Here is a 26,492-nt window from a genome sequence, read left to right on the forward strand (position 1 = left end):
GAATTATGACCCATTTCTCGGTTCCTATATCGGTCGTAAGTCGACGACTCCCTGTACAGTGCTGTACTACGTTTCAAGAACATACATCAATAATAATGAGAAGCAAATATAAGTTAGGAAGTTTTTGTCAAACAAATCTTTGACATATTGGAAAACATTGAGTACTCACCATTGCAACCTCTGTGACTTGCATAGAACTTCCAAGAACTTCTAAGCTACCAATGCAATTGTCAGTGACATCTTGTGTTTTCTCAATCTGATCTTGATCAGCTTCATTGCTGTAAACAAAAAAAAATTGAAAATATATGTAAGCCCAATGATCTGAATCTATAAAAAGTACAATTTTATTTCTGATAATGCTACCATAAATGGAGAGGATTTGCATTAAATTTTCAATCCTATAACATTACTAAGGTTTTCTGAGAGCATTAACGAATTATAAATTATGAAACTAGCCCACTAAATTCCTATTCTAATTCATATGAGGGTCACAAAAAGTATTTGGACTTTATTAAACTGAATCAATATCCTTTTCATCTAATATAAAACTTTTATGATAACAATTACAACTGTATCTCTTAACAAATTTAGAGAAATATAAGATCTATCTAAGAAATCAATCATACCTGAATATCTAGAAGAAAAGCAGGTGTACTTTGAAATGTACAAAATATGCTTCAGTCATATATCTCTGGCATAACCCTGGCAGATGTAATCTTATTTCAATAAGACAACTTGTGGCCTATCACAATTCTTAATCCTAATCTGGATACTGTATTAATCTCTGACAGAATTATTCAGTTAGTTCTTTATGCATGTCCCACAGCTTTTTTCATAATTCTGACCATCCTTTGCATTTAGATTTTCCCAGAATATGGTTAGTTCTACCAGTCTTGCACAGTACAGGTAGTGCATTGTGTTGCTTTAGCATTAGATTGCCATCTTCGTTTACGATAGGCATTGTTGGTGCTGCTCCTTTTTTTTTTTAGATTTTTCTGCCTTATTTTTGCTGTGCATCATGTCTGGAAAGCACAAGGGAGACTTCTGATGGCTGTGCGAAGGCCAACCACAGGAATACAGAGGGAATTCTTATATGTCTTATTTATTAAGACCTACTAGTATTGTATAAGTGTTGGTACACTATTGTATGTATAGGGTACAAATATTTGTATGTATAGGGTACAGTAATTTATGAATGGTAAGGGACTGTTTCCTCTTTTTTTTTAAAGTACTGTAAATTATACTTATATAGTATGTATGCAAGTACAGTATGTTACATATATAAAATAAAATTAACAATGAAAATAGGCTTATGATGCATTATAAGAACAGATCTCATTCGTAACACAATTTTAAAGAGCAATTCCCTTTACCAACAATAATATAGTTTCTCTAATATATATGCCTAACAGATACTTTTATATCTTACAATCTCAAATGTCTTATGACAAATTTGGAGATTATTTGTATTTTTTCCTAACTAATACAAACCTGGAGTTATTTATGTAAATCATCTTTCAGCGTAACTGGAAGATAGCCATTAGACTTTAATTACGAGGTGGCAACCCTGTCTAACCACTTGAGTGGGTAGGCTGGGGGTGGCTGGGAAGTACCCAGCCACCTCTATATATACTCTCACAACAGTGAGCGACGTCACTTTTGATTGCAGGCAGGACTTCTGGGGGACAGGTGATGGCGGGCCAATTTATATAAATAACTCCACATATGTATTAGTTAGGGAAAAATACAAATTATCTCTGAATTTGTCATTTGTTCCCATACTAATAAACCTTCCGTTACTTATGTGGATGACTCACTCTTAGGTGGGTGGAAGTCCTAGATCTGGCATGGACATTGACCTGGTTTTACCTATTACAGTACATGACTGTGGTCTAGGGAAAACTTTGACACCTCGCTGAAATATACAAAGTGAGTATAATCGCAGCCTGTGCAATGCAGAATATAGAGGTTGTTAATTTGTATGAACGCCTTTTAAGTTTATATAGAAAAAACAAGACGTATCATATTGCTCCCTCGCAGAAAGCAATGGGGAAGTGGACAGTACTGTATATAAATTTTATAACTTATACTAGGCTACACAAGGGAAGTTATAATTACCTGTAGAAGTTGAAGCCAGCTTGCAGAGGGACCCATGGTGCTGTACCCCAAGGGAGGGGAAGATGAAGAAAGGAAAGTCAGACATTCTTCTCCTTCATCCCAGTCTTAACCGATGCCCTCAACCAACTGCTACTTGTCCATCAAGGAGCCAGAGGTATCTTAAACCACTTGTTGAGCAGCCACCACAGGACCGATAGTGAACGTATCGAGTCTCCTGTGGGTCACGTCTTTTAAGTAATAGGCTGTGAAGGTGGTCTGTCTCTTCCACTTGCCCGGTAGGAAAACTTGCAACATGGAGAAGTTACGTTTGAATGCCAGGGAAGTACTGATTTCCCTGACATCATGGGCTCTAGGTCGACGAGCTGGAGGAGGATTGGGAGCCAAGGCTCTTTCGATTACTTGGCAAATCCAGGAGGAAAGTGTATTTGGTGATCCTCCTCTTTACTCTCCCTGAACTAACAAATAGAGGTGTTGGTCTGGGACGTGTTGCTGTAGTGCGTTCAAGATAGTATCTCAAACTCCTCACTGGGCATAGTAACAACTGATCTGGGTCACTGGTTACAGAACGAAAACTCGCAATGTGAAAGGTCCTGAATCGATGGTCCAGCACCCCTGGATTTTGAGTCTTAGCAATAAACTCAGGGACGAAGCCGAGTGTCACTTCCCCCATCCCCTTGAATGAGCAATTTCATACGAGAGGCCATAAAGTTCACCGACTCTCTTTGCCGAGGCTAAAGTGAGCAGGAATACCATCTTCAAAGTGATATTTCTGTCAGCAGCATGGCGTAATGGTTCGTAAGGAGGTCCTTTCAAGGATCTCCAGACGCAAACCACGTTCCAAGGAAGAAGCCTAATCTCTGACTGAGGGCAAGTGATCTCATAACTCCGTATGAGTAAAGAAAGTTCCAATGAAGAGGAAATATCCACTCCCTTAAGCTTAAAAGCTAGGCTTGAGGCTGAGAAATAGCCTTTCACCTTCAATACCGAAAGAAGCTTTTCCTCCCAAAGGTATACAAGGGACTCCGCTATTACTGGAATACTGGCATCGAGTAGAGAGATATTCCTTCCACGACACCAACCACAGAGTACTCTCCATTTTGGCTGGTAGACTGAGGCTGATGACTTACCCAAGTATACGGACATTCACTCCGCAACTTCTTGCGAGAAGCCTATCTGAGAGAGGAGACGTTGGATAGCCTCCACACGTGAAGTCGAAGCGACTGCACGGTCTTGTGGAAGATGTTCGCGTGCAGTTGTTTGTGTAGATTTGGTCGTGGAGGGAGTTCTCTCGGTAGATCAACTAGAAGTTGCAGGAGGTCAGAAAACCACTCTGTATGATGCCACAGCAGAGCTATAAGGGTCATCATTAGATCTTTGGATGCTCTGGTTTTGTTGAGCAGTCTTCTCATCAGAAAAAATGGAGGAAAGGTGTACACGTTGATGTTGTCCCACCGTTGTTGGAATGCATCTTGCCATAGAGCCTAAGGATCTAGGACTGGAGAAAAGTAGAGCAGAAGCTTGCTGTTCAGAGATGTTGCGAACAGGTCTACAGTCAGGGAACCCCACAAAGTCAGGACTTTGTTGGCTATCTGATGATTCAAAGACCATTCGGAGCCTACTATCCGAGTCGCACTGCTCGATTGTCCAAGAGCACATTCCTCTTGCCGGGAATGAATCGATCTGATAGAGCCACCGAATGTTCTTCTGACCATCTGAGGATCTTTACTGCAAGATGGCATAGAGGCTGTGAAAAGGTACCACCCTGTTTGTTTATGTAAGCCACTACTGTGGTGTTGTGGCTTATCAACACCACCTAGTGACCTGCCAACAACTGTTAGAACTGATGAAGAGCTAGGTAAGCTGCACTCATCTCTAGATGATTTCTGTGCTGGTACCTTTCTGACTCTGACCAAAGGCCGGAGATCGTATGGTGCTGCAGGTGAGCCCCCGACCCTTCTTTTGAAGCATCTGTGAAGAGCATCAAATGCGGAGGGGGAACAAGAACATCTGGCCTCGTCAAAGGTTTTCGTCTACCATCCACAAACTAAAATCCATCGCCTGATCCTGAGTTATAGGAACTCGAGTGTCTGGTGGATCGGAGTATTGGTTCCAAATAGACTTATGCTGCTACTGCAGGGATCTTATCCTGAGGAGGCAGTCTGGAACAAGACGGATGGGAGAGGTCAGATGGCCTAATAGACTAAACCAACGAGAGGCTAGAAGAACTTCTTTCCTGAGGAAAGGTGCAGCCACTTCCTTCAGTCTGTGTGCTCTTTTGTCTGATGGGAAGACACTCTTGGACGGGGTTTATGATCATACCGAGGTATACCAGTCTCTGTGAAGGTTACAGTGATGACTTCTCATGATGCACTGGATCCCAAGTCAGAGGGGGGAGAGATTGAACGAACGGGACACGATACCCTGGGGAGATCACTTCAACCGTCCAGGGATCTGCCTCCACGGAGCTGCCACCTCTGCCAGCGGTGCTGTAGGCATCTCCCAACATGTGGTAGGTGATGAGGAATGCCATTTCTACTGGGAGTGATCACCTTGGCCACCTTCCTTTCCTCCCCTCTTTCCTCTGAAGGACTTGGACCCTTTCTGACCTTTGGATGGAAAGGGCTGCTTAGACACCTTAGAAGGTTCAGAGGACCTAGAAGTTGACTGGTGAGAAGAGGAAGGTGCTTGCTGAGGCCGTGAAGACTGGGAAGGTCAACCATAGGTCCGCAATGTCATGGCCCTATGGAGGAGAGAAACGTTTGACAATTTCCTCCATCGCTCAGCAGACCTCTCTATCTCTTCCGGAACGAAGATAGATGAACTCTCGAGGGTGGAATCCCTTAACCGAGAGACCTCCACTTTTGGCACCTGTTTGTGGAACCTACCTATAACAGTATCCCTTCTCTTGAGAATGGCGTTCGCCCACAGGTTGATGACGTGATGTGATAGAAACTCAAGAGTCCGGGTACCTGACAACAGGAAAGACTCCATAGTCTTCCTGGTAGACTCCTTTGAAAGAGTGTGGGAGCGAACAATGAAGCCTAAGGATCCTAGCCATAGATCGAGCCATGAAGCAGCCTGCATGGGGTACTTCACACCTCTCTATGTTCAGGAGCGTAACTGAACATAGGGAGGCCTTCAGATAGGAGAGGGTCTGAGTCAGTACACCCTTTGATAGGGACTCTACCGAAGGGTCGAGGGTCATGGTGGAATGAGGTTCCCCTTCGATCTCATAGTACTTCCTTTGTAGACCAAAAGGAAGTAGAAGGGACCAAGAGGAGGAAGCTGCCCTCAAGGAGCTAGAAGTTCCAGCTATCTAGGTGATAGCTTTCCTTTTGGCAGCAGTCAAGCCCTTGGACCAGGGCAGAGCTGCACTGGTCCTGGAAGGCTCCTGGGTCTCGAATATCTCATCGAGAACCATATCCTTTCCTTCCTGGATGGTGGAACTAGGAGTGGACAGCCTGTTGATGACCCTCATACAGGCAAGGACACACCAAGAGGTATGCTCCGCCTCACGTTTCTCCTGTTTGGAGTGATAGTTTGGACTGGCTGCCTTTGGAAGATTCTCGTCTGCGGAATCTAAGGAGACGTCCACCTCCAGACTCACATTCAGAGCCTGAGGTAGGTCAGTCGTCAACAAAATCACTGGAAGGACCCCCCACAGGGGACCATCTTTGTGCCTCAGCCATTTTCGCTTCCCGTGCTACAGCACTCTTTGGTTTCGTCTTAGTGACCTTTGATTACCTATGCACAGGACGTTCCGCCGCGGTCTTAGGAGGGGGAACCTGCAAGGTTTTCGAGGGACTTGACGAATTTGGCAGTAGGAGCTGAAAGATCCTACTCTGGAGGAGGTATAGGAATCGGACGTTGGTCCAGAGCACTACCTCAATTTCTTGAGGGTTGAAGGGATGGATTGTGATCTCCCTGGGCGAGCCTATGTCCCTACTCGTCCTAGGGCAGATGATGTCGGCATGAGGTGGTGTTAGGTGTTATGCCTCTTATCCTTCTCTTCTCTTCTTAGTGACGAACCTCCTTTACCTTTACTGGTGTAAAGGGTAAGTTGGCCATATAAGGATCAGAAGGAATAGGATCTTTAGCACATGATCGGGATGGAGGTGATCTATGCACTCTGTCTGCCGTCGACTTCCTTCTAGGGTCCTGACTCCCAACTGACGAACTCAACGAGGGTTCCAGGGGGATCCTAGGGGTTGCCTTGACTGGAACAGTCGGAGGTTGTAACAGTGTAGGAGCCACATTCAGTGTCTTCAGGAGGGTGGAGATGAACGTATTCACCCATAGAGGAACCTCTGAACCTCTAGGTAAACACTGGAATTCCCTAGGAGAGTGTCCTTTGGGTGGAACTCTAGAAGGGGCTCCAATTGATGGAGCTAATAACATCTGAAGCCAAGGAACATGTTCTTTTGGGCGCGAAAGAAGGTCCGGGCCAATAGGCGCTTTCGCGAACTTATCAGTGGGCTCCTTGAACCCTTCTGGAATGGGTGTTGGTCTTACGCTGGTGGTTGAAAATGTAGAGGGTTGAGGCGAAGGTGTTGGTTCCGCACTTGATCGCGGTTCTGACACATCTGCTCGTGAATTGCTTGTGGAAATTGCCAATTTGCTCGTGAAATCCTGAGATTTATGTACAAAATTGTGAGTTTCACGTGTCAACGGATGCAATTCCCGAGCAGAAGTGCTCACAACAGGATCACTAGGAGCCACAGAGGAAGAGGAAAGTATAATGCCTTCCTGTTGCCCCAGAGAACCACCTATGTCCGACGAAGTCGGCAGAGGAGGCCTGTGAGTAGGGACTACTCTAGTTGGAGAATATGTCACAGTGAGACGCGTTTCTCAGTATCGCTTAGGCGAACGCTTCGCAAGAAACTCCCAAGGCGGTGAAAGGCACTGGGGGTTTAGCTGAACACCTGTTAGAGGAATGGTCATTCTCATCTTCAGGTCCGGTCTGAGGTTGTTTGGAAGGTCTGGTTGAGGGGCTATGTGCTGATGGACTGAGCGTACGCCTACCTCTACCTCCAGACGAGGAACGTCTAGACCTTGATCGCGAACTCGCGGTTCATGATCGTGAACGAGATGTTCGTGAACGGAAGCACAACATTCTCGTGAATCTGTGGGTTCTGTGGGGAGAAACAAAGGGTTGAAGATTAAAGGACAACGAGGTCACAGGATGGAGAGAGGATTCGTTGTCAGCAGGGGCTGTTGGAGAGGCGAATGCGGGCAATCATCTCTTCCACGCATGGAAAGGAGAGGAGAAGGCGAAAGATGGACCTAGCACAGTTCCAGAGCATGAGATGTCGACGTCTCCGAAGAAGGGTCCTTCCTGGCACCACGCTGAAGAAGGCGCAGCAGCTCCTCCTTCGAAGGGGATCCCGAAATCCCTAAGGACGACCACACCTGCAGCAGCTCTGAAGGGGAGAATGGCTCGCCGCAGCTGGAGGAGAAGTTGCTCCTCTAGGGGAAGCAACAACCCCCCAGTACCCCGGGGTTGCCAAGGAGTTAAGTCAGTCTGCGCTCCTACTTCATTGTCCCTCAGAAGAGCGTGAGTCGAGCGAGAAGGAGCTTTTGAGAGAGATTTGGGGGTACGAGAATGAGAACGCACTTTGCTCGCCTGAGGGGGAACGGGCAATCATCTTCTTCCCACGCCGCCCAAACTTCTCCCATTGGGAAGCATACCACCACGTACACTCTGCGCAAGGCGAACCCTGCTTGCATCGATGCCCTCAGCACGTAGGAAACAAAGAGTGCAGGTCGGTCACATGAAGGTCCCGCATGCGGCACCCTTGCATCCTGGACAGGTTTGCATGATGATGGCGATCGCATGAGAGGACACTCACACCTGGAAAGAAAAAGCAAAATTTAAAAAGTCCAATGACAGTCAGGAAGAGAGCGGACACGTCCGATCTTAACTGAGCCAAAAGAAAAAGTGACGTCTCTCACTGTGGTGAGAGTATATATATAGAGGCAGCTAGGTATCACCCCCATCCACCCCCAGCCTACCCGCTCAAGCAGTTAGGCCGGGTTGCCACTTCGCAATTAGTCTAATGGCTATCTTCCAGCTATGCTGAAAGATAATTTAAATAAATAACTCCAGGTTTGTTTAGTTAGGAAAAAATAGAAATTATCTCCGAATTTGTCATAAGACATTTCAGATTGTAAGATATAAAAGCTGTGCGCATTAACTCTCAGATCAGTGCCATCTATTAATAACACACCCAACTAAAATTCACTGAAAATTCCCATGAATGTATCACAAATATTTACATAATTTGACCCCTTGACAGTAGTACACAACTGTAGGTATTATTTTTCTAAAAAAATATGTATTCTTTGAAATGTATTTATCATTAATCAGCAATAATGGCAAACGTAATTCCTATTAACGCTCTTTTTTTCTAGAGTCCAGATATAAACAAAACGCTAAACTGTTGAGTGCCATCTATTGCTAATGCGCCCTAACAACATGGGAAAATGCTCATGGAAATTCCAGCGACTTTCTAGTCTTCCCTTTACTGTCTTTGCTCTAGACAGTAGTGACCTGGCTATATGTATGGCTTCCTTTGTTATAGTCACTCATTCTTTTTCAGTCAAGGAGGTATAGATAATGACCAAACTATCAAAACCACTATCTAGGTTTAAAGGTCACTTATGAATGGCAGAGGCAAGGGACACTGACAGTGCCCTAGCAGGATAATGCCCTAGAGACTGACCAAATATACATATAATCAGCACCCAATCCACCTCTCCACCAAAGTTAGGATCAGGGAGGGCTTGACAATGGCTGCTGATGACTCAACAGGTAGACCTATAGACTTCCCCAAGCACTCCCTTACCCAGCCTCACAAGAATGGAGAGGTTGCTCATCGCCAGGCAGGGACATTTCCTCCTGAGTGGGAAGGAGAGGGAACATTGAACTTAGGTTTAAGTATTGAAATAACTAATGTTATTTTGAAAATTATATTAATTCTATAAAATCTCACCAAAGTTCCTTTGCTGATTCACATATCAACCAAAGAGTGTTAAGGAAATGCATATGTCACAAATAAAGCAGATTCCTTCTTTTCCGGTCTTAGACTCTTCTGCATTTTTTTACCTGCCTTCTGACTACTACGTGTGAATTTTGCTCATGCCGCACCATCTTTTTTTATCACCTTACACAATGACTTTCTTTTATTTTTAATTTTGTGGTTTTGAACTTCAACATACATGATTCATGATATGAACTTTGTTATTTTTAAAGGTCTGCATAATTTCACCACCTTCATCAAGTATTTTGGGTTGAAATAATAAAGGTATCACATTTAACATATACAACTCAAGAATGTTTGTAGTAAGTGTAACATAGCCAGCACCAGATTCAACCACTAGTCTGTCACGTATGTTCTTTTGGCACAAGCAACAAAGCTTCCAGTTAGTCGTACTATCTCCCTTTACAAAAGACATTGACTTCCAAGATTGTGTTGCCATTACTTTTGTTCTAGAGGGTGAAGATTTATACTTTTACAATATATAAAAGATGCACTTTCAGATATAGGATACAACTAGGCTCAGGTATGTCATAATCCATCCCCTAGCCCAATCATATGTATGTATGTATGTATATGTATATATATATATATATATATATATATATATATATATATATATATATATATATATATATATATATGTTTGGTGTTGTCAGTTGTATGGGGACAAAGGAGAGTACGTAAAGAATTGGCCAGACTATTTGGCGTGTGTAGGCAAAGGGAAAATTAACCGTAACTAGAGAGAAGGCTCCAATGTAGTACTGTCTGGCCAGTCAAAGTACCCCATAACTCTCTAGCGGTAGTGTCTCGACGGGTGGTTGGTGCCCTGGCCAACCTGCTTCCTTTGAATACATATACATTGATACATACTACAACTCAATAGAGCTGTGTGTGGAACTCATTGCTTCTTATATAGCCTCATACATATCACACATTTCAACTCTAACTAAAGTTAGAGCCACACATTTATATCCAAAATAAGACACAACATTATCAAAAGGGTAAAAATCTTAAGGGAAGATACTAAAACAAAGACAAGCTCAAGTAAAAAAGGAGTGACTATAAGAGAGAAAGTCATATATTCAAATAGGTCACCATCAGTCAGAGCACTGAAGGTACCATAACTTGAGAGGGGAAACTCATTTGATTTTAGAATAGATCGCTGAGCTCTTCCTATGGGAGGAGGAGCAGCATATGAACTTGAGTAAGATTTACTAAAACAAAAAGTATTTTCTCAGATTATAGCTTAAAAATCTTCAAAACTTTTTACTTGCTTATAAATTTTTTACTAGATGTCCAGAGAAAAAACTATTACATTGTAAAAATGTTAAAAAGTAATAACTATATTTGTATTGCAAAAATACCAACCATAACACAAAACTTGATTTTAAACTCTACAAAAAACCACTTGTTGTTTCATAAATAAAGCCTGTTATTTCAATTATAATTCTAGCAGATAAGTACCCTGTAAATAAGCACAATGCAATTAGTTGTTAGAAGTTAGAATTAAAAGTTAAAATAAAACATGTTAATATATAAAACTAAAAATTCTAGACTTAAAAAAATAAATCACCCAACACCTTTTGAACTATGCGTAAGCAGGTATTATCGTTACAGTATTCTATTTTTACCACAGGACACTAAAGTCTAAAATCCAAGAAAACTATTTCCACCACCAAGTTCCATCAAGACAAATTACAAGGGATAATGTATGATATTTACAGACACAGCAAAGCATTACTAAACAATGCGTAACATTATCGTCAGTCATCATTCTCCTGTTAATAATCATTTTGAGATTTCATATTAAAAGACTACAGTACTTAGCACTTCATAAACATAATTCCATCTTCAATGTGAAATCTAGGAGCCACATAATTGTTATATACTAAAAGTCGAATCTTATTCACATAAACCAGAAATTTCCAATATAATTTACTTCATATTTTCCTTTGCATTAATTGCCCATCTTATCCAAAACTGGCTAATATTATTTAAGCCTACATGATACAAAACATTGCTTAAACCCTAAAAATGTCAGCAATAAAACTTTGCATCAAAATGCATAATGATCTAAAAGCACCTGTAAATCTAAAATTTTGTGACCTGAAAGTATTGGGAATTAATCTATGATTAAATTCTTGTCATCCATAATCTTATCATGCTAAAAGAATATGATGATGCATTATCATTAACAATTTAAAACAAACAATCTTTTTTTAAAGAAAAGTCTTATCAGTGTGTGTTAATTCTTTAATGATTACTGCCTCCCGTGGCAGACTAAGATTTTATTACCTTCTGTGTATGCATGCTCATCCAGCAGGTGGTAAACCAAACAAAGATTATCATGTGATAAATTTTAAAGCAATCATTCAACACCTGCAAAACCTAACTTATGAGTTCCAAATATGACTCACAATTCCAGTGTTCATCACCTGTAAGAAATTTTGAAAGGCAACATAAACATTAATTGCCCAAAGTTTTTGTAAACATTGCTGTAAATACCTTGTATGCTAGTTCTAACAATGTTATTCGACATTTAGAGGCAAATTACTGAAATTTTGACACATTATATCACTTCATGAGGGCTGATACCTGTTTCAAACCACAAAACCTGGTCTGCCTTTCATTCTTCAAGTTGTTAATGTCTGTCATGAACTTACAGTATTATGGAACTAGAGGATCAGTAATACTTAATTTAAGAGTATTGACAGCTATGATGAAAAAGAAGACTTCCTATGCAAAAGCATTCAAAGAGAACTCATCTAACTTGAAGTTAAAGAGATAAAATTTGAGCTAAAAGTTTACTGACTTCAGATCTCAGACATCTTATTTGGGTAAGCAATCATATCTGCTTACACAGAATAAGCTGTCAATAGAACACATAATATATTAACGCTTCTCAATATAAATATTGCATGCTTCCGTAGCCTTGGCAACAAGCAAATCACAAGAACCTTCAACCAAGGTTGCTAGGAGCAAGCTATCTCTAGAGTAGAAATAGACCTAGTTTGTTCTACAAACATTTAGCATTATCAAAACAGAGATTCAGGAATTTATCAATGACTGTTTCCCAAGTGGCCATGACAAAATACTTTAGGATCTGATATTGCAAGTGCCTGGCAAAATTCCACCTTATTAATAAAGCAGACTATAAAACAGGTTCAAGGATAAAATCTTAAGGTGACCAAATGACATTTGCCCACACAAGTCTCAACCAACCACATTAAACTAATAATAAATTTCAAATGCAATTTGTATTTTTCTAACTATACAACTAGTAATTTAAGATAAGGAAATGTATCCAACTGAGGTGGAACGACTTTTGATTTTGTTAACAAGGTAGATAACAACAGGTAGATAGTGCAATTGAGTAACCCTGCCCACTCGCCTGTTAAAGACAACATGCATTCACTTATGACCTTCATCTCAGGACTGAGAGGGGAGGTTGAAGTACAAAATTTAGCTTTCAAGGACTAAGGTTTGTACAGCTCGGAAAAATACAAATTACTTTTAAAATGTGTTGTTTGTTTCTATATGTACATAAACAATTCATCCTTTAAAATAGGGAGACTCACTGATTGGTGGCTCAGAAGTCCCCCTAGAACAAATATAGTTGGTTCTTTTCTTCTCTGGTACTGTAGTGTCAGTCTACCTGGTCCCATATGGGAGCAAAGGAGAGGACTCCAGTAACCCCCTATACATCCATCACAAGAATGAATAGACTGATAGGGCCTGGCCTGTAAAAGATTGGTACATGAACAAAGGAGAAATCCCTTACCCCAAGTGGGAGAGAAATCCAGAATAAAATACCTGGATTATGATAAACCATGGATGGTATACATTCCGCGCCACCCCCCTCGTTAAGAGAGGTTAGGGGAGATACCTATTTAGATTCTAACGAAAGGAGCTCAGAAACGTATTTTAACAGCATCAAGTCAGATCCAGCGAATAGCGGTATGACGCCTTCATCCCCAAGAGAAGGGAAGGAAAGATGAAGGAGAACAGCCAGTCATTCTAGTTTCAATCCAAGGCTTACATCTATATGTTATCATAGATAAGATGCTTTCCATTGTATGCACGAGCTGGGCTAGCTATACAACTACTTGAGCAGCCACCATAGGACTAAGAACAAAGTTTTGAGGGACTTGTGGGTATACTCCCGTAGCTAAAAAGTCATTAAGGTTGTTTGGCATATCTAAACTCAGGCCTTCAACACCTGGCTGCAACATTCCTCTTGAAGGTTATGGAGGAGCCTATACCCCTGACTTTGTGAGCCCTGGTCTTGGCTGGTACCTCAAACCTCTCACTTGTTAAGGCATATGCCCAACAGATTGTCTCACGAAACCAGGAGACCATGTTCCTTGACACCTCTTTCCTGGTTCTGCCAAGGAAGAGGCACTGACACTCAGCACTGAGGTGTTGGGTTCTAATCAGATAGCACTGCAGAGTCCTCACAAGACACAAAAGGATCTCTTCTCAATTAGCCCCTGTCACTTCATGTAGAGGGGATATAGAGATGGTCTAAATCCTGGGGTCATGCAATGCCGAATTCTTGGTTTCACCGCAAACTTTGGCACAAACCCATAATATACCTCCTTCCAACCCTCAGCATCGTGAATTAAAAGAGAGACTGTGCAACTCGCCTACTCTCTTTGCCGATGTAAGGCTTAGCAAAATGACAGTCTTGAGGGTCAGATCTCTGTCTAACAACCTTCTCAGAGACTAAACCGGAGAAAAATTGAGAGCCTTGAGAACCATGGTCATGTCCCACTCCGAGTGTTGAGGTCCTGGGATAGGTAATATTGCTCGACGATCAGATCCTCAGAGCACAAACAACTCCACGAGACGGAGAACTCTATACCCTTCAGTTGAAAGACTGTACTCAAAGCTGGGCGGTAGGCTGTGACAGCCAAGTCTGAGAAGCATTTTCTTGGCAAAAAAAGACGAGAAAACCCACTGTCTATGTAATATATGCTGTAGTCTCTGAAGATGTGGCTGACAGAGAAGTGTGAACTATTGGGGTAGTTTTCTTGGGACCTCAACTAGAAGTGCTAACAGAACAGGACACTACTTGGCAGATGGCCATTTGTAAGCCACCTTCATCCTGATGCCTGCCAGCTAAACAGGAAACTCCTTATGTCTCATTCCTCAATTACAGACATGTAGGCAGTGTTCACAGAAAGACCCATGTGAGCACCTAAACGTGAACTTCTGTCCACTATTTAACCTTATCTACCCGCTGATTAACCGAGAGTTGATTATGCCAGGCCTCAGGATGAAGGTGGCTCACAGATGGCCACCTAGCAAGTAGCAACTAAGTTTGTCCACTAGTACATATCTCTTGGCCGGAATGTATCTGGCTGACAACTGTATGGCGTGAAAGGTTGCCCAGACATGCAACTACTTCATCAACTTGGCAAAAGTAATTGTAGGATATAACCCATTGTGTTAGAAATAATAAAAATTAATATCTGGTAAGGGCACAGAATATACCTGAATTATCCAGCACTAAAGTAATCTAAAATAACAAAAGAAATAACGCGATCTAAACATTGTGAGGACCAATTTGTGGGAGAGGGGCTTGCCAGGCATAGAAACCCTTCAGGAGCTTCCCTGGATTAGGGGTCCTACACTGGCAACCCTTTTAGGAGAGGGTATGCAAAGAATTTTTTCCTTTGTTAAACGTAGAAAGCTCGAACTTTATAGATAATAACAATGTAGCCTATAAGTAAGATTCATCAAAATAATTGTACTGTATTCATATTTGACACCAGTAATTCTATACTGATTTGTAGTTGCATAATTGGTTTATTTTGTAAATTCTAATGTGAGTAAGCTATGTACTGTACTGTAATATGATTTGAATTCAATGCCTGTAAATAATATATGTCAATATCAAGGCAATTCTCCATGTGAAAGATATCAGACTGAAAACTATCTGGTCATGCCAACATGTCATGCTCTCAGCTCATTAGCATAATGAGATAGCTGCTATTGGTAGTATATTCCAGTTCATAAATAATTTAGCTATAGATGGGTTCCATCCTTCAAAGGGAGTAGAATTAACTCATTGAGATCCTTCCTTAAGTGGATTCAGGTTGCATGGTGCAAGATTAAATTAGAATAGTGCCTTGTACTAGGATCACTAAAATAACAAGTGACATCATGTTTTGGCCCATTCAGCAAGATATCCAGTTAAGGGGGTTGGCCAGCTAATGCCATTTTTTTAAGACAGGACTTTGACATCCATACCACTCAATACGGTGACTTAGGACATCTCCAAACTGCATAGGATTTTTGCCTCTAACCTTCGGTTTTGTGACAACAGGGTGATTTATCCTGAAAATGAGTGTTTTACATATTCTATCTCCTTCCTTGATAACTTTTACTAAGATCTGGGATTACTACCCTATATAGACATAAAGTAGACCTCCAATCAGATAAAGAGCTTTTATTTTTTCTCAAAGTAATTTTTTGCTAGATATGAATTTTTTCATTATGGTAAAAAAAACCCTAATAATCAGGGAAAAAATTAAGAAATAAAATGAGACAAAAATTGGAAAAAAAGGGCAACATTTGATTGCTTTATAATGTCTTTCTAAGTTATATAGCATATTTCAATGCTATATCTTTAAAACTAAGGGAGAAGATAGAATTTGAAAGTCAATATGTATAGTTTTGAGATACGGGCGTTCAAAGTTTTTCTTTGTATTTTTACAAAGACAATATTAATAAATAATGATTATTATGAATTTTATTTTCCTTTTTGCATATTAATAAAGCAAAACAAAGTTATTTATTATAATTCAATCATAAATGAAGATCCCTTTGCTCAATATCTTGCTCTTTTAGGCAAAAGGACGCTCCTTCTTCATCTCTCCCCTTCACTAACTCTGCTAATATCGCCAGTATTACCCACTTAAAGCAAATTTTCTTCTTCCTTATGTTAGCGAGATGTTGACATTGTGTTTTCCAATTTGGCGTGATGAAATTCTTACCAAAACTGAGAAAAAGACGTAAAAACTAGTGAATGTCAGAGGTCAAACTCAAACATGTACTCTCTATGAGGTTTTCGCTAGGACTGAAGGCCAAAGGATGTAATTACACGTAATATTTCGTCTTGTGACTCATGGAATCTATACAGATGCCATTGCTCACAATTTGTTTTATATTAAAAGGTAATAATTATAAAAATTTACAATAACAGAAGAAATACTGCATTTTCTTCTAGGGAATAATGTTTTTGGTTTATTGAATTACTTTTACTAATTACCCAGTAACTATGAAAGTAAGAGGAATTTTGACAAAATATTTCGTATACGCATTCTCCATTGTCATACGAAGCTCATTGAATTTTTTCATGATTTTGTGTTTTTCGTGCTATAACCCCCTATATTGGGATACCGGCCAGGCACCTTAAGCTTTACAGGTTGCTATCAACAGTGCTTATTATGTAGACAAAAAAAACAGGACCAGAGATAATATAATATGGAACACCTGATATGACTGACTATAGTTTGGATAGAACTCCATTAACTTGACAGACAATCATGTAGTGCAGTCAGACTCCTCAAGTCCTGTTTGAAAGGTCTGAGTACCTTTAGGAAGTCAACAAATGTTAAGTCCTCCATGAGTGTACCTCAGGTGTTATTAAGTTTTCTTCAAAGGGTATATTTTGATTAAAGAATCAAATTGGGCAAGATTTTGTGACATTGTAAGGACATCACTTCCTCCGTCGTCCAGCAATTTCACCGAATTCTCTATTTTATTTAAATTCTCCTTTCGCCACACTGTGGCTAACTTTATATATTTATTCCGCTCCCTCAGAGCTACACTTTCATGTATTTATTATTTCATTACCTATTTCTATTGACTTGTAATTCAAGTATTAGTGCGTGTGTAAAAACACATATTCTGGCAGTTAGTTCAAGCCGAATTGGTGCCTGCGCGCATGCTACTTTTCCGTCAGCACCCTGTATTATATTCCCACGTATGTTTAAATAAACTGTCAGTTGTCGTTGGTGAAGCTTGTCTCACTGTCCTTACAACTGGTGACCCCGGAGTTGAAGTAGCATCAGCGGTTTTGGCTTTGCCATTAACGGACTTATTACGGCCGTGCTACCTTCTTTTACTCCGTTACCTTAGGCGTGGGCTTCGGCCTTTGGTGCTCCCAAACCTCGGTGCATGTAAGGCAGTAGGATGAGCTTAACCGACATATCAACTTCCCACCTCTTCGCCGACTCGTAGACTGACCACAATGGCGGATTCAACGCCCAACGGCCTCACCTCCACACCCAAAGTCAAACTGCTGCCGTTTTCTCAACACTACACCGCTTCATGGTTCCTGAGAACGGATGTACTCTTCCGAGTCGCTAGGCTCAGCGACTCCTGCCAAGGCCGACATCGTTCTCACCTCCATCCCAGAGGAGGTATTCGACAAGATTTCCCCATGGCTCGACGCCCAGGCTGGCCAAGTTTCCTACGACGACCTGAGAACGAAACTCATCGGTATCTACTCACTCTCCGTTTCAGCAAGGGCACAGAAAGTCCTGGACCTCGCCGGCAAACCCATGGGTGACACCTCTCCTGTCGAGGCATGAGACGAGTTAATCGGCCTGCTAATGCTCCCCGAAATCGACAGCAACGGCCGACGGCGCGAGATTAGCCTATCTCGTGAGATTTTCCTTCGACGCCTACCGCAGGACGTAAGGGCCCAATTGACGGACGCCGACACACTTCCGATGAACGAACTCCTGTCGAAGGCTCAAAAGCTCCACGAGGCCTCCAAAGCATCTCGCCTCGGGGCATCATCAATATCGTCTTCGTTCTCCTCCTTCAGCTGCTCTTCCATAGACTCTTCAGCAACGGCTCCTGACGACGACGACGAGATCAATTTTCTAGCAAGAAGGAAACCACCGCAACCGACACGTCCGAACCCTAGGCCTAACCCAGCATGGTGCTTCTACCACCAACAGTTCGGCAGCAACGCCAAGAAATGTAGAGCACCGTGCAACTTCCCTAGAAGATGACGCCAGAAGAGACCACCTACCACCATCGCAGCTGCAGGAAACCAAAACAAGAATGGTATCTATATCCTCGACACCGTCTCCAACCGTAGACTCATGGTCGACACCGGCGCTATGCAGTCAACGTTCCCGCCGTCGCAAGCCGACCTAGACCGTGGTCCCAGCAAAGACGCCCCCTCACTCGTCGCCGCCAACGGATCTCCCATACGGTGGTATGGGACCAGGACCCTCAGGATATCTATCATGGGCCGTTCGTATTCCTGGCCCTTCGCCATCGCTGACATCAGTCGCCCTCTCCTCGGTGAAGATTTCCTCGCTCACCACGGACTACTTGTTGACGTTGCTGGGAAACGCCTCACCGACACAGGAACCTGCCAGTCCCGCGCCCTAAGAGCCGGCCCTCCCACAATATCCGTATCCGCTGTAACGACGCAGCCCTACGCCGACCTCCTGCAAGAATTTCCTGACGTTTTCAAGCCCGAGCTCCGACACTCGCCGGGATCCCCCTCCAAGCACGGGATCTACCACCACATCACAACAACGGGACCTCCTACTCACGCCAAATTCCGCCGCCTCAAGCCCCAAAAGCTAAAGGACGCCAAACGCGCCTTTGAGGACATGGAACGCATGGGTATCTGTAAGAAAGCATCGAGCCCCTGGGCATCTCCCCTACACATGGTAAAGAAGCCTGACGGGACCTGGAGACCTTGCGGCGACCACAGGCACCTCAACCTCATCACAACGCCCGACCACTACCCCCTGCCCAACATGCAAGACCTGACGAATACGTTGCATGGCGCGAAATGCTTCATCAAGATGGACCTTCTCAAGTCTTACTTCCAGGTCCCCGTATTTACGGAGGACATTCCGAAAACTGCCAGTCTGACACCATTCGGATACTATACCTTCGCATACTCAACCTTCGGTCTACGCAATGCAGGGGCGACCTTCCAACGACTAATGGATAGCATCCTGGGCGAACTACCATTCTGCGTCTGCTACGTCGACGACATCCTGATATTCTCAAAGATCAAGGAGGAACACCGGAGGCACGTCCGCACCGTCCTCAAACGCCTACAAGAGAATGGCCTGGTCGTACGTTTCGACAAATGCACGTTCGGCGCGGAAGGAGTGGACTTTCTCAGTCATCACGTATCCTCGTGCGGGGTAAAACCCATGACAACCAAGGTGGACGCCATCAGAAAGTTCCCGGTACCTACGACCACCCGCCAACTTCAAGAGTTCCTGGGGATGGTCAATTACTACAGGTGCTTCATCCCCAACGTCGCACAGACCCTGACATCTCTCGACGACGTCCTGAAGGGAAAGGCGATGTGGAGGATTAATTTTATTTTAATTTATTTTTTTTGTTTGCCAAATCGAGAGAGAGAGAGAGAGAGAGAGAGAGAGAGAGAGAGAGAGAGAGAGAGAGAGAGAGAGAGAGAGAGAGAGAGAGTGTGTTTGTTTTAGTTTCGTCAGAGAGAGAGAGAGAGAATTTCATTTGCTTTCGTTTTGTTAGATCGCGCGTGCGCAAGAGAGTATGTGTGTATGTGCGTTTGTGTGTGCGTGTTTTGTGTGTCCGCGGTGCGCGCTGAGGAAAGGGTAATTAGCGAATGATTGTTTGAAGTTGGAAAGATTGTTGGTATAATTGAGGTTGTTTGTTTACCTTTTTAGCTAGGATAGGGTGGTGATGAATGTCTTGGGCGAAAGCATTGGATATCGAACGATAGTAGGAGTCGGCTGTGTATTTTTTTTGCTCTTCGAAAGCCGGCTGTGAAGCTTTTTTTTATATTCTGAGTAAGTACTGTTTTTATTTATTTTTGTTAGGCGCGTTCATGAGTGATAGAAAGTTTATTGTTTATCTTTGATTATGGTGCGATAGTTAAGTTAGTTAGGAGTGTTCATAAGTGTTTTTTTTATTTTGGCAGGCCGCGATTCCTCCTTTGGAGAGACCGAATTTTGAAATTGGATTATTGTTGATGACCTGGCCTGTATACGATTTTTTTGGACTGTTTTATTGGATTGCTGAACTGTTGATGACCTGGCCTGTATACGATTTTTTTTGGACTTTTATTGGATTGCTGAACTGTTGATGACCTAGGCCTGTGAATTGAGATTGCTGATAATAATGATGTTTATGATGATGATTATGATTAGAACGACCACCCCAATCACTGAGACAGTTATGGCAAATGGCCACCGAGTGGATTGTTGACCACAAAGCTGTGGTAGTGGGCTGCAAAAGACAGTTGGCAGTGTGTGGACGACTGTTCCATAAAATATATATACGTACATATTTTGGTGTTGGTGGTGTGAGGTTAATGTTAAGTTTTGATAGTTTTTTTTGGTTTATTTGAATGGTGTTTATTGTATATTTAGTGTCAAGTTTTGGATGCAGTTGATTCTAGTTTTAAGTGTAATTTTTTGAGAATATAGTTTTAAGGCTATGTTTTGTTTTCATTTTCCTTCTGTCCAAGAGTCTAGTTTAAAGTAAAGTAAGGGGAAAGTTTGTGTTGTGGGATATTTTGGAAGTAAGAGTGATCAAGGGTGTGGGGGTTGTGTTTTGTATACATCCCGCTACATAAATTTGGCGCCCGAACAGGGACTGAAAGTAAAGGACTGTCGAAGGTGGGATTGAAACTGGACTGTTGGACAAGGGTAAATAGGAATTAGATTCAAGATATTAATGGTATCGAAATGGAAGAACTGGAAGAACAGTTGTATATTTTAAAGGAGGAATTGCGGTTGTCTAATGAGCGAGAGGAGAGGTTGTTGTTGGAGAATGCGAGGTTAAGTAGTGAGAATGAGGAGATGCAAAGGAAACTTAGGGAACTTCAGGGAACTGTAGAGAGAGTGGAAGAGGGTGTTGAGATGAGGATGCGAGAAAATGAGAAACGAATGGAAGCTATGATGGGGCAAGTAATGGGGATGATGAAAACTGTCATAGGTGAAGGTGCAGTCGGAGGAGTGGCTTCTGCTTCTGGTAATGGGTTGATGGTGGAAGAGGATAGGGTAAGTGATAATGGGGAAGGTAGTGATAGTGATATTGAAAGTAAAGGGCCTAGACATAGTAAGATTGGAACGAAGGGTGATAGGAAGAAGGAGAAGAAAGGTAAAGAAAATGTGAAGAAAGAAAAGAAGAAAGATCAGGGTGTGAGTGAGGATGATCATGATTGGGTGAAGGTGGTAAGTAAGAAAAAGGGTAAGAAGGGAATAGTTAAAGATAGGACTTTGAGTGTAGAATTAGATTCATTGTATTCAAATGAAGAAGAAGGCAACAAGAAGGGAGTAGACAGTGAAGATAGTAGTGAGAATGAAGTAGAGGAAGTTTGTAAGACAGTGTTTATGAGAGAGGTACCTAGGTGTGAAAGGTTTAATGAACATAGCAGTAGGGATGTATATGACTTCTTTAGGGAATATGAAAAGTTTTGTCAGACTAAGTATGGGGATAGTAAGAGAGTTTGGGCTAGGGAGTTGGGAGAATTTTTGTCAGGATATTTGTTGACGATGTATGGGGTGATAATGAGTGTAGGAGAGGTTGAGTATGAAAGTGTAAAGAATAGGATAATTGAACAGGTAAAACGTATGAAAGGTAGTGTTAGGTATAAGCGGAAAAATGATTTTGATGAAGCACGAATGAAGGTGGGTGAAGCAATCTCGATGTATGTATGTCGGTTAGAAACATTGGCTAGAAAGAAGTATGGGGACGAAGGAATAAATGAAAATAAGGAACTAATGAAGAAGTTTTTGGGTACAGTACCAGAGAGTGTGTGTGAGTTTATTAATTTGAAACGGAAGGAGAAAATGAGGTGGACTAGAGAGAGATTAACTTGGGATGATATTTTAGAGATAGTTGAGGATTACGAGTTGGATAGGTGTATGAAAGAAAGTAAATCTGTGAGTGTAAGAACTGGAATGGAGGAATGTGTGCCAGAATTTGGTAGTTTTAGAGATGCTGTTATGAGAGGGCCAATGAGGGCAGCTGATAGTGTAGTAGATAGAAGTGTTAGGGTGAGTAATGTAGGAATACCCATGCCGAGAAATGACGGGTTTAGACAGGGAAATCAAGTTTGGAGAGATAGAAGTGCTAGTACGCAGCAAGTTAGGTTAGGTAGTGGTATCAGTGAAGAGAGGTGTTATAGGTGTGGGAAGGTAGGACATAAAAAGAACGAGTGTAGATGGGCATTAGGAGCATGTTTCGGGTGTGGAGAGACAGGGCATCTTATTAGCGACTGTAAGAAAGAGAAAGTGGTTAAGTGTTATCGGTGTGGTATGACTGGACACATAGCGAGTGGATGCCGTAATAATCGTATGAATGTAATTTGTGGTAATTGTGGTAAGGATGGTCATTATGCTAGAATGTGCAAGGAGCCACGGGGTAAGTGTACTGAATGTGGTGCAGATGGGCATGTAGCTAGGGTTTGTAGAAAGAAGGGATCAAGTCAGCCAGGATGTTCGGGAAACTAATTAATCAGAGGGTTCAGCTGGGTGAGTCCTCGTGTGTGTGGGGAGTGAATGTGATGCATGTTCGTGAGGGTTTATTGCATGAAGATGTGATGGGAGAAAGAGCACATGATTGCATGAGTGTGAAAATGATTTTTAATGGTGTAGAGTTGGTTGGTTTGATTGATACTGGTTGTGGTGTCAATTTAATGTTTAGGAATGCATATGATAAGGTAAAAGAGGTTTGTGAATTTAAGGGATGTAAGGGTGAAGTAAAAGGTATTGGTAATTTGCGTATGCCTGTGCAAGGGAAGTTGCGGGAAAATGTTATGATTGGGGGGCTGATGATGGAGGATAATGATTTTTACGTGGTTGAGGGAGCGAATGAGAAATATGACGTACTGCTTGGGTATAAATTTTTGAAAAAATGTGGTATGATTGTACATCCAAGTGTGAATATGATTGAAATAAAGGTTAAAGGTAATATTTGTGGGGAATTTTATTTAAAGGAAGACGGCAGAGTGAGTACGAAGGTGTGGAGGGGAGTGCCGTTGGTAGCAAGGGAAAGTGTAAAGTTATCGGGTAAGAAAGGTGAGGTTATTAGTGTAAAAGTTGCATGGCCGAGCAGTCTGGGAATTTCAAATAGTGACAAGGATGAATATGTAGTGGAAGGTATGGAAGCAGGTAATTTGGTGAAAACGAGTGCGTATGTATATGATGGTGTTATGAATATGCAGGAACCCCAGGTGTATGTAAGGTTGTTGCCGAGTGTTAGGAGGAAGAGAGTACGTGGTATACGTGAGGGCGATTGCATGGGATGTATGTATACACTGATTAATGTAGAGGATGGAAGATATGTTAAGGCGAGACAGGTAATGGCTGGTAAGGTAAAGAACGATGACGATTGGGATTACGATACGTTGAAAGGAAGAATTAAGTTAGATGAGAGTATAAGTGAGGTCGAAAGGGAACGATTGCTTAAGATGTTATGGGATAAGCGGAGAGTTATGAGTCTCGGTGACGATGATTGTGGGGGGTCAGACCTGCCAGAATTTAAAATAGTTCTCAGTGAAGATACCCCCATATATCAGCGTCCCAGGCATTTTTCTCCGCCTATTGCCAAGGAGATAGAGGAGCAGTGTCAGGAATTAGAGCGTATGGGTGTAATAGAAAGGAGTGAGAGTGCCTGGAATAGCCCTATTGTCCCTGTACGAAAGCCTGATGGAAGTTTACGTATGTGTATTGATTATAGGAAGGTGAATGAGGTGACTGTTAAAGAACGTTTTCCAATGAATGTGGTGTCTGATTGTGTTTATAAGATGCATGGAATGAAAGTTTTTACTAAATTAGATTTGGTGCGGGGCTATTATCAGATGCCTCTGGCAGAGGGGAGCAGGCCCATTACCGCATTTTCAAGTACAAATTGTCACTACCAATTTAAAAGGTTGAGTTTTGGTCTTGCTAATGCGCCTGCTGCCTTCCAAAGAGCGATGAATGTAGTTTTGGCTGGGTTTGATAGACAGAAAGTGACTGTTTTTATAGATGATATTCTGATTGCGAGCGAGACTGTTGAGGAACATATGCGGTTGCTTGAGGCAGTGTTGAGGCGGTTAATTGAAGTTGGTGTGAAAATTAAGCTTGAGAAGTGTACATGGTTGTCCAGGGAGGTGGAATTTCTTGGGCATGTAGTGGGTGAATCTGGTATAAGGAAGAGTGACAAGTTTGTGAATAAGGTGCGAGAATTTCCACGTCCCCGGACTGTGCGTGAGTTGCGAGGTTTTCTTGGTTTGGTTGAGTTTGGGCGCAAGTTTGTTAGAGATTGTTCAGGTATAGGGAAGCCTTTGAATGAATGGACGGGTAAAAGGAATAGTACAAAATTGAAATGGGATGATCGGATGATAGAAGCGTTTGAAAGGTTGAAGGAAGAGGCCGCGAAAGACGTCACTTTGGCATTTCCAGACTACAGTGAAAATGCGAGTATGCTAGAGTTGTATACGGATGCGAGTGGGGTGAGTATGGGTGGTTGTTTGGTTCAAACGCAGAGAGTAAATGGAGAAGAGAAATTGAGAGTAATAGCGTATGTTAGTAAAGCGTTTAATAAAGCTGAGCGGAAGTATTCGACGATTGACAGGGAATTGGCTGCAATACGATTTTGTGTGAAAGCATTGAAAGTATTTTTGTATGGTGTAAAATTCATTGTGCGTACTGACCATCAGCCCCTAGTGTATATGATAAGGAAAGAGTGTGTGAATGCAAGGGTTGCTAGGACCATAGAGGATCTGAATGAATTTGATTTTAGGTTAGAATATGTACCGGGAAATAAGAATGTGATAGCAGATGCGATGTCGAGGATGCATGGGAGGATGGAAGATAGAGAGAGTAATCAGAATTCTGAAAGGTTGCCTGAAGGTTTAGTTGTGGAGCAGAGTTGTGAAGGGCAAGATATGGTATATAAGTGTATCCTAATGGGTTTAAGTAAGTTGATACAAGAGGGGTTAGATACGGAAATACCAGGTAGCGTAAGCGAGCTTAAAAGAAGGGTGATGAATGAAGTGTCAAAAGAAATGGTATATGAGGAGGAGAGTAGTGTACTAGAAGGGGAAGTATTATCAAAGATATTAATGGTGGTAAGTATGTTGTATGGTGTAACTGTGTATTTGTATTTTGGATGGAATCGACCGATGGAATATAGGGCATGTAAGGAGAATGATAGGGAATATATTTTGAGGATTCAATGTAAGGAGGAATGTTGCAAATTGTTGAGTGAGAAGGATGATGGTGCAAGTGACCTTAATCTAAGATATGGGGGTATAGAGGACAGTGAACATGATGATGAACATATTGGTGAAGTGAGTGACAGAATTGAAAGGAGAGTAAATGTATGTATGCATGGTGTAAAAGGAAGGATGATGACGTATGTGAATATAAATGAGAATGAATATTGTAGTTTAATTGATACGGGTGCTCAAGTGTCATTAGTAAATGAGTCGGTTATCAGGGAAATTGAGAGGTACAATTGGGAAGTGAAAAGACAGTGTACGAGTGTGAGAATTCATGGAATAGGTCAGGGAAGTTTACTTGTTTGGGAAGAAGTGAGGTTGAAAGTGAAACTAGGGAGTATGGAAGTTGAACATAATTTTATTGTAATGGGAGAGAATGAAATGCCTAGTTGTTTTTTGATAGGGATAGATTTTTTGAGGTTGCACCATGTGTCAGTTGATGTTGGTAAGGGTTTGCTTTCAAAGAATGGCTGTAAGGTAATAGTAATTGAGGATAATAGGGTATTTATGGCGAATTTTGTTGGCATGATTGATATTGCAAAAAGTGAAGATGATTTGTTGAGCAAAGAAGAGGTGGAAGAAATGCAAGGTGAATGTTTCGAAATAAATAGGTTACGTGAATGTATTTTAAATGGTATTAGGGTGGAAGAATGGCCGTGTGATTTGGAAGCGTATAAGAAAGTTGTTAAAAGATTTATTGTTTGTAAGAATATTGTGTATTTTTTGCATAGGGGAATGGATGAAGATATATATGTTCCTGTATTTCCAATGCATGCAGCTGTAAGTATGTGTATGGTAGTGCATGACAGGTATGGGCATATGGGGAAGAATAAATTGTGGGAATGCATGCGAGAGAGGTTGTTTACGCCTGGGTTGAGTCAAATTTGTAGGGATGTAGCGACTACTTGTGAGGATTGTCAGAAGGGAAAGTATCAGAGCATGCATGCATGTCCGCCTATTTTGAGGTTACGTATGAAAGAGCCATTTGAGATGTTTGTGATTGATTGTGTTTCGTTGCCTGTGACTGCGAGAAGACATGTGGGAATGATTGTCATGGTCGATCATATGAGCAAGTTTGCATA

The 26,492-nt window shown here is 41.9% G+C and overlaps 1 protein-coding gene across 4 annotated transcripts in view; it reads right to left on the reverse strand.

The window, feature by feature from the left end:
* Positions 1-26,492, reverse strand: part of LOC137625967 (late secretory pathway protein AVL9 homolog) — a 463,937-nt gene that overhangs the window by 258,413 nt on the left and 179,032 nt on the right. For all 4 annotated transcript variants that reach the window (XM_068357038.1, XM_068357039.1, XM_068357037.1 and 1 more), the window contains one exon: positions 170-278. In XM_068357038.1, the coding sequence (XP_068213139.1) occupies positions 170-278 (109 nt within the window). The remainder of the gene's footprint in view (positions 1-169; positions 279-26,492) is intronic.

Source organism: Palaemon carinicauda, chromosome 33 (genome assembly GCF_036898095.1).
Source record: "Palaemon carinicauda isolate YSFRI2023 chromosome 33, ASM3689809v2, whole genome shotgun sequence".
In the NCBI taxonomy this organism is placed as follows: domain Eukaryota; kingdom Metazoa; phylum Arthropoda; class Malacostraca; order Decapoda; family Palaemonidae; genus Palaemon; species Palaemon carinicauda.